The 9679-nt window shown below is 41.5% G+C and overlaps 1 protein-coding gene across 1 annotated transcript; it reads right to left on the reverse strand.

Moving 5' to 3' along the window:
* Positions 1 to 944: 944 nt before the first annotated feature.
* Positions 945 to 7658, reverse strand: prss35 (serine protease 35). The gene is made up of 2 exons (XM_042423361.1): positions 7090 to 7658; positions 945 to 3442 (listed from the first exon to the last, which is right to left on the reverse strand). Exon 2 carries the CDS (start codon positions 3421 to 3423, stop codon positions 2152 to 2154), a length of 1272 nt encoding a protein of 423 aa, XP_042279295.1. The 5' UTR covers positions 3424 to 3442; positions 7090 to 7658; the 3' UTR covers positions 945 to 2151.
* Positions 7659 to 9679: the final 2021 nt, after the last annotated feature.

Raw genomic sequence — 9679 nt, forward strand, 5'->3', positions numbered from 1 at the left:
TTTGACCCGCTGTCAATGGAACCGTTCTACTGTATGTGGCCAAATGGGAGCAATGCATACAATGCAGAAACCCACAGGAGGTCACAGTTGGTCCCCGGAAAGCATTTTTACACAGAGCACCTCTATTCCTGCTGACTAATAATAGAATTATGTTCTTAGGGTTGACATGCATTTGGACTGCTGTGTAACACCAGTGGCCCCAGTCCTGTGCTGTAAACTACAGACAGTTATAAAGCTCACTCTGTGTTGTCATCTCAGCGGTCTGTTTGTGAGACCGAGCGATTGGTTGTGAGAATCAGATGTGTTTCAGAGAAAATAATCAGAGATTATTCACATTTTTCATGACTGAATTATTAAAATTGTATTTTTGTTTAGTTGTAAATTTATTTTATTAACGATGGCTCTCCCCAGTGCATGTAAGCCCTTTGAGATGCAATAAATTCAATGACGGATTGAACTGCCCACAAAAGTTTTTCTTTTCTTCCATTCACCAACATTATAAAAGTCAGTTTGAAGTATTATTTTATGTCCCACCACATTAACAGTATCTTCATGACTGTTCACCAAGGCCAGATTTCCAAGTGGACATATTCCCAAATGCCTTTGGTGGATCAAAGTAAAGTTGGGGGCCATAAAATCAAAACAAAGAGCTAAGAAGAGCCACAGAGTTGGGTGATCATTTCGAGTGGTCTATGAGCAGCACCATTCCAATACACTTCATAATTTAATCTATTGTCAGTATGAAAATATTGATGAGAACAGCTTTAATGAGAACCTGGAGGTTGGCACAGAGGGTGGGAGAGTGGCTGAGTCAAAAGGGGTCCAACAACAAATGTTTTCCCTGGGGCCCTATAACAGTTTAATCCAGCCATGCTGCTGAGTGGTTTTATTTCTTAATGAAGTAAGTATATAGGTGAGTAAGGAAGTATGTACGAACACACACAAGTAGTAATCTTGGTTTAATGGTTGGTAGTCTTCAATCTGCATCATTAATTTCAGGTATTTGGTATTCAAAAAGACTCGAATTTTTGGAACATATGCAACAAGAAAAGTCAAAAATATCACATTCCAGATTCAAATTTGTTATCATATAACATTATTGTGGCTTTTGTAATCTCATTTAACTATTAGAGTTACAGAAATCTAAACAGCTCAAGTAAATTGTTGAATGGTTCAGTCCCATCTTAACACAATCAAAATATGTAGCCTCACATTAAATACATAGTTACAGTACTAGGCTATCAAAATATATTCTGAGCAGTCTCCCCTCCCCCGAAAAAAAGTTTACAATTCCATAAATTAGCACCACGTCTTCTGGGTAAGCACCGCTATTATTATGTGCACAACAATGAAACCACATTTCACTGCGTTGCAAGAACAGAGAAAAGATGGTGAGACTCACAAATCAGAAAAATCTTCTATCCAAGGTCCATGAGGACTCTCTCTATTTAGACAGAAAAATAGTCTTATTTCAAAAGGTAGTTGTAAAAAACAAACTTCTAGATATACACAATGCAAAACACCAGCTCGTTCAATTAAAATGCTTATAAAAAGTTATCTTAATATCTCTATATAGTTCATTTGTAAAACAAAAGTTACGTTTGTTTTTTTCCTGGGTCTTTTGTCAAGGCCAATGCACGCACTCTTCTTTTACAGTGGTGGAGAACACTTGAGAATGCAAGACTCTCCAAACAAAGCCTGGTTAGAATATAAGACGAATGTACCAGGGCTTTGCTCACACTTTTTAACATTGTATCCAAAAAGGTGAAATCTTTTTTAAAAAGAGTCAAAATAGAAAGCAAAACTGCAGATCAGAATGATCTGTAAACACGTACAATACATATTTTTTTCTCAGTTGTTTTTTTAGCAAATAAATTAGAAAAGCTGAAGAGCCACAGTTCTCTTTATGTGTTGCCGAGTTCCTGTTGTTGTCAACACTGAGTCTGTATGGCTGTGTGTGGGTTGTGTGTGTGTGATCAGTGTAGCAGGAGTCACTGGGAGACATGGGAAATACAGGCAGGAAGAGAAGAGGCAGTCAACAGCCCCTGGTTGGTGGGGGGAGGTGAGGGTTAGAGTAGATTAGGTGTCCCTTTTATGAAGGTGGGTCTGAAGGACAGGATTGGTGGTGGTTGATTGGGATCCTGTGTTGTCTTAGGCTACCTGGCACTCACTCGAGTCCCCGTGGACCCAGTAGCAAATTTGGGCATATTTGAGGGGCGTTATCCTCACTGCAACGTTGTAATCCTGCTGCATCCCGTTCCCATTTACATCCACCCACTGGTGACCAGAGAATACCCCAATGATCTTCCTCTTCCACTTCTTCTTGCCAGGCTCCTTGAGGCGAATGTAGATCCCAGAGCCACTGGAGCCGGGTTTGGCATCACAGTATTGGTACAGCAAATCATTGGACTCCTCAGAGACGGAGCAGAACCGGTACACCAGGTTGCCAGGCCGGTCATCATCAAAGCCAGAGAAGTGGATCCTCCCAGCAGGGAGCTTCTTGACTGAGGGGATAACACCCAGATCCATGTGCTTGACTTTTGGGGCTTTCTTCAGCTCCAGAATAGCGTAATCATAATCTGCAGCCAGTCCATCAGCCACACCTTTGAACCAGCCCTTAGGCACCTGGGTCTTCTTGACCCTGGTCCACCGAAATGAAGGTTTCTCTGATTCCGCACTCCGCCGGTTCCGACTCTTTCTACCTTTCCCTTTTCCCTTACGGTCCCCTTTCCCGTCGTTCTCTTCCTTTTCTTCTTCTTCCTCTTGAGCTTTGTCTCCCTTTCTCCTTTTGCCTTTTCCTCGCCCTCTCCCTTTCCCTCCTTTCCCTCGTCTGGATTTCTCCTTCAGAATACCAACTCGTAGCTTCCGAGCCCCGTCTAGATAATCCTTTCCGTCATGGATGCAGTGGGCAGCGGTCAACACATGTTTAGGTGACACCAGAACCCCAGAACATCCTGTGGAGATCTTCACAGAGGTGGAGAAGGGATACTTGAGGGAGAACTGCTTATCAGAGATGGTGAAGCGGGTGTCTGTGCCATACACCTCTCGTTTGTGTCGGGAGCTAGACGAGTTGTTTCTGGACAAAGCTGTCACCTCGTTGAGGCCCTGCACAGACACTGAGGTATATGTGCGCGTACCATTCTCGTAAACCGTCTCGTAGGATAGGAACTCCTCCAGGTCGTCCATAGAAGGTGAGGGGAGGCGACGCTGACACTCAATCCCACAAGTCCCACTCAGCTCTGGTTGAGGATGGGCTGAGAAGTTGGGGCTGCTGAGAGGCAAAGTGCGTCTTTTCCTTACCAGAGGAACCTTCCACTGTGGCCAGGTATACTCATCATCAACTGTGTTCACCTCAGCAGCTACAGCCACCACCACAGCCAGCACCGTCACCGGCAGCAGGACACACAGGGGTATGGGGCCCATTGTTAAGTTGGGCCTGGCTCTGAAATGTTAAGAATAGAGAGGAGGGGTAAAGGGGTGGAAATCATAAATCAGAGTATTGATTTGAGTCATTTTGTTCAGTCCAGCACAGAGAATTCATAGTTACTGACAATGTAGTTTGTTTTTTCTAGCCACACTAAAGAAAAAGAATAACCTTTTTAGCCACACATGGCTGTAGGGATGACAATGTCAGTCTGTCGGTCTATCGGTGGTCCACCACTTTGGTTTAGACTGAAATAACCCAACAACAATTGGATGGATTGCCATGAAATTTTTGTATGGACATTATGGTTCCCAGATGATGAATGCTACTGTCTTTGGTGATCCTGTTTTGACATTTGTGGTTTTGAGTAAAATGTCAAATATGGCAAATATAAACAAATATTGACTAGATTGCTATACAATTTGTAACAGATATCCATGGTACCCAGAGGATGGACCTTATTGACTTTGGTGACTTTTCATTAGTCCCTCTAGCAGGTCAAAGTTGTCACTTATCTCTACATCCATTGCATGGATTGGTTTCATAGAAAATAGATTCTAATGACTCTGGTGACCCCTTTACTTTCTTCAATGCGCAATCCCTCGACTTTTTATTAAGCACCAACATGGTCAAAAATTGTATTCATCTAAAGCTTGGGTAAATGACCAAATACATGCAAAACTAATGACATGTTTGCATACTAACATGCTAAACTAAGATTATACCTGCAAAACATAAGCATGTTAGTATTGCTCATTGTGAGCATATTAGTGTGGTGATGTTAGTATTTAGCTCAAAGCAGTGCTGTGCCTAAGTGCTGTATAGACTCTTCAATCACATTACCATTCAGACAAATCACTGAGATTGCCTCACCTTTCATAACACGGTAATGTTGTCTTTGCTGTCTTCACTTTAGTCTCTAGGTAAGTTCAGCATGTTGCTTGTTTAAACTGTGTCCTCGAGTACAGTATAAAAAAGACCTATATAAGCACCAGGTTATTAGATCAGCAACCACCAATCTGCAACAGAGTTATTGCCTCTTGATTGTTTCTGCTTTCACAGTCTTTCAGTGAGCTTTAAATTAGGAAATAACATACTGTATATTGCACAGCTCAACTGACAATGTCTCAAAAAGCTATAGATTCACACTGATTCAGAACTCAGCTCAGATTCAGGATGCAGTGTCAAAGATTCTCTTGTTTATTAACTAAACACCTCTACTCAGTAAAGGAGAGGCCATTATCTTGTTTGGAACCAGACTGCTCAGCAAACAGCCTTTAATCATCTTTAGGCCCTTCAAATTGCAGACTCAAATCTCCCTGAACTAAGAGGGTCTTCTATCCTATGTTGAGGCCTCCTGATTGAGAAAAAATAAACACAGCTCTATTTACAGCCACAGGGAGGCAGTGTAGCCCAGAATATCAGACATCCACCAGGTTCAGCTCTGTAGACCATCATGAGGGCAGCTCAGTGGTCTGTGACAGCACAGCAAAATCAGGAAAGAACAGTTTTTTAGTTTTCTATAAACACAAGATCTCAAAATACTCAAGTTTGCAGAAAATGATTGGTGCCATTATTCATATGGAAAAATAGCATTTGTTTAAGATACGTTAGAGATCTCAAAACATTTCTCTAGAGTTGATACATTAGCTATGTGGTTAAGAGGAGATTTATATCCCTGGAGTATTGCTGGAGGCTGCGGGCAGCAAGGAGGCGAGGATGAACCCTGATCCTCAGAATGGGCTGAGACAGTGGCTTGGAGGTTTGCCACAATGGTTAACCTTCTCTTTCAGTAATGACCATATCTGGTTTCCTGAGCTCCACTCTGCGCCCTGTCCATGCGTACAAATGACATCAAACATAGAGACTATGCAGGCTGCAGACAGTGTGCTGGTTCATGCTTCTGTGAGTGTAATGTTGCCAATGATCCTGATAACCCTTTAAAAAAAATACAACTTGGGTACGTTTTAATAGATTCAGCAGACCATCACTTAACTACAGAGTAGAAAAGCTTCATTTCGTCAGCGCGGCTGTGGTGATGAAGTGACACAATCAATTCCAAACACAAGGAGAGAAAATCACTTGGATGCCTCTGCAGCAGGAGTGTGAATCCAACAGTTAATTTCAAACAGAAGTCCACAATGAAACACCACAGAGATTGCATTCATTCTGGCTGTTTGGGGGGGGTTAAATAGTGTGTGACAGACAGCCTGACATCTGGGGTATCCAGCTGGAGGACAAACCTTTCAGGGACAGTCTAAATTGGCCAGGGGGTCCACAGACACATTCCTTTTCAATTATATGTTAGTGCAGCGTGAAAATGAGACGCTGCCAGGCTTGGCAAAGCTCCCAAGGGACTCAGCTGAGAGGGAGAATTCCTTCACTGCAAGTACAGCATCACCTGTGGACCATATCAGTGCTTCATCATCCATTGCAGAAATATTATGAACTCATTCACTCTCCAAATCCTCTCTTTTAGTTGAAACTAGAGAGCATGCCTTTTTAATTCATGCTTTGTCTTGTCATTGAGCCAGGGGCAGAGGAGTCCACCAAAAGGAGGCTATTTGGCTTAACTTAAACACAGTGTCCAATAAAACATACCCAGTGGCCAACATCTAACCAGCCAAAAACAGACAGTAGAGCTGTAAAACAGTCTCAATGAACGAGAATACAAAAATTACCCTTAGTTTCTATTCAATTTCACACTCCCACCGCCAGACTCAGACATAACACAAATCCAGAAGAAAGCCTGCAATTATTCAACATAGAGTGGAAAATGATATGCTGCCATGATGGCTCTTGGTCACAGAAGGCGCTCATTTGAACTTTACTATTTTCCACTGAAGTCAGCTGAACAGCGCTGTGCCCTCTCCATCTCTCAAGGGATTCAGAAGCACTGCTAGAGGCAACCTGGATACATATTGACCAAAGGATGGCGCTATGGCGCAATTGTCCCCTCTCCACCTCAGGCATCACCGTCTATTGTCTAATTCATCATCACGTTTATTAAAAGGGGTGATTTCATCCGCTTTGACCTATTTTCACAACTTTAAATAAACTTCTGCTCCTCAGGCACAGAGTTTCCAACCAGGGACTCATGAGACAGACACTGTCAGTGTTTTAAAACAAGAAAATGCCCCCCCCCCCCAAAAAAAAGTCAGATTTTAATTAAATTTAAAATGTCTTCGCAAAAGTCGTGTCTTTTTCCATTGTAAAAACTAACAAATAACACTATTAGCATGCAAAGCAAATAAATACCCCATAAAATGAGATAGCCAATGAAATGTGAAAAAACAAAACATCAGTAATTTCACATCTGCTTCAGTTTAGCAGCTGTATGAAAGAACAGGGACAAGGTATCTGTTCGTTCTAAAGCAAACTGTGCAAACAGTTTTTTTTTTTTTTTTTTTTTTTTTCACTAATTAAATAGCGTCATCTAATAAAAATTATACGCATAATGATTAAAAAGTATAAAGAATATGAAGCACCACTTAGGCAATAAAATCTGATTAAATCCCCGAAATAACTATCCAAACCACATGAAACCAATGAACATAACAATAGCAATAAATAAATAAATAATATTTTTTAAAAATCTAACATATTTGCCCCATGGCTCCAACAAGAGATCCTAATAACTGTGCAAAATGAGAGAGGCTTCCTACCTGCTTGCATCCGATTGATGGATATGCCAAATCCTCAATGTATTGTTTGTTTTCCCTAGAAAGACACAAATATGATCCCACTAGAAAACAAACGGTTGTTACTGCATCCCAGACGTCCTGGTATCAGCAGGGAGACGGCTCCCTTCTCCTCATTGCTTCTTCAAAGAGGCTGGGCAGAAAGTCGCAGCCGGGACGCTCCGCTCAGGCTGCACTTGATGCTGAGGAGGAGGGAGGGAAGGAAAAAAAAAAACCTGAAAAGGACTTTTTTTTCACTTGTGACAAAAGCTGTTCACATATGGGTGGGACCAGACCAAGCGATCTAACTAAAGGCTGAATTGGGTGAAGTCAGTGGTCTATTCAGCAGCAGTCCAGTCGGGAGGTGTGTTGGTGTACACCAACCTCCAGCCAGCCAGGAGCAGAAAAAAAAAAAAAAATCAAGTGCGCCTCAGTCAATGGGACTTTCAGCGGACTGTGAAGGAATTAGTTCCACTGGTCTCTACAATAGTTTCTTAGGCGTTTCCATTCTGAGCCTCAACATCTGCAGCACCTTTATTCTAAAAGTTCAATGAAGTGTAAGCGTGAGGGGTGTAGAGCAAAGCAGAGAGTAAACCCACCCAAATCCAGACTGTACTGCCTGACATAAATGCAATGATCTTTTACAATAGATATAAAAACAGTCAATATACAGTAAAAGGGTAGCGGTTCCAAACCATTTTGGCTTTTGGCCCCTTGAAATAAAGTTATCTCCTCTTGCATCCTCCTCCTCACAGGTTACATATTAAGCATTGAGCAGTTTAAACAAAGTGTGATTTTACCTTCCAACATTGTTCAATTTTAGCAGTTTTATGGGGATGAACAAGTAAATCCAAATGGGATTTCTTGAAGTTTCTTGAAGAAACTGTGATGTAGATTCTCTTTAGGCAGCGGTGGGAGAAGATATTTTACTTGAGTAAGAAACACAGGCATTCAAGTTAAAGGACATAAGTATTCATAAGCATCAAAAGTACCAAAAGGAAAACTGCTCATTATGCAGAATGGACTGTTTCAGAGTATCATATCACTGTATTAGTGATGTGTAAGTGAGTGTAAGTATCACTTTAATGTTGCAGTTGGTACAGGTGGGGCTAATTTTGTATTAATAATCTGAATCTGCAGTAAGAAATAACTTGTAACTTAACCTGCCAAATAAATGTAGTTGAGTAAAAGTACAATATTTGCCTTTAAAATGTACTGGAGTTGAGGTCTAAAGTAGCATAAAATAGTAAAAAAAAAAAAGTTCAATTATTTTCCACCATTATTTTGTTAATCTTGAGTTAAAGAATTTATTGAAACTTTAAATGTATGAAATGTGTGGATGAAACAATGAAATCTGTAACTTTGTTGAACTTCATCTTTGCTTTTGATGCTCATCTCTACAGGGAGGTCAAAGCTGAGGTTCAGTTACAGCAGCAACAACTCAGTGTCCTTCTCGAGGGCACTCTGGCAGATGTGGGCTCTGGCTGATAATCTCAGTCCACTGCCTGAAGTACCATGTCTAAGCACTTGGTCATACTGCCGCTTCTACAAAGTATCTAGATGTGAGACAAAACAAAAAAATGACCTGAGTAGGTGTGAGACCTACTCGGGTCATTTTTGTGTTTTGTCTTTGCATTATGAAGGTCAGACTGATAGTGAAAGAATGCCATGATGACTAGCTGAAGTCTCAATGAGCCAAGAAAAGACATAGAAAGTATGTGTGTAATGAGGGAGAGAAAGAGGAGGGTGATGATTGATGATATACATCTGGTTCAAAAGGGAATGAGGAGTACAGGATGTCATTTGGATTTGACACTGATCTTTGCGTTCCGGTTATACGGATGTCAACAAACTGGTTAGAAAAGTCCACCTGTTCACAAAACTGTGAGTGTTTGTGTGTGTGTGTGTTTGAGAGAGAGGGGGGGGGGGGATAGATAGAAGACTTGGGTGACCAGCATGTTAAGGATCATGATGGATGCTCATCCATGTGGGTGGTGATCACACACGTGTCTTCGTACTTTGCACATGAACCACAGGACTTTATATTTTCTAAGCACAACAGGTTAGCATAAAAGCACCAATTGTCTCTCCCTCCGGCTGTCTCTGGGTGTGGCCAGACCCTGATTCCTCCTTCAGGCTAAATATGTATACATTTCAGGAGATCGACCCATCGGTCATTGAAAACAAACAGCATGAGCTGTAAACACACAGGGTACTTAAGACTTAAGACTTTTGGATAGTTATACTCATGTTCAGCATATTAAGTTATACAGAGGGCCACACAGATTGTGGAAAAAAACATCATGTGTGTGACATCACCCATAGCTTTCTGAAGGGACTCTTTGAAGCCTAAATTTGGTTTACCGCTTGCTGCTAGTTTTGTCGAATGACTGAAGTCACACTATCTAAATTATTTAGGCAATGCGCTTTGATGGAGCAACAGTCACCACAGCTGAGATTTCTTGGAGCCAGCATCTAGTTGTCAGTGGAGCAACTGCAGCTTCAGACATTTGGTCCACCATGGTGGTTGACGCTGGAGCCACCAGCATTATCTGACTGTAAGAGGGTGAGAACT

This window comes from Thunnus maccoyii, chromosome 10, assembly GCF_910596095.1.
Source record: "Thunnus maccoyii chromosome 10, fThuMac1.1, whole genome shotgun sequence".
NCBI classification, from domain to species: Eukaryota; Metazoa; Chordata; class Actinopteri; order Scombriformes; family Scombridae; genus Thunnus; species Thunnus maccoyii.

Bases quoted from the DNA above. Each gene is read 5' to 3' on its own strand.
- prss35 (XM_042423361.1), bottom strand. From the start codon at position 3,423: ATGGGCCCCATACCCCTGTGTGTCCTGCTGCCGGTGACGGTGCTGGCT.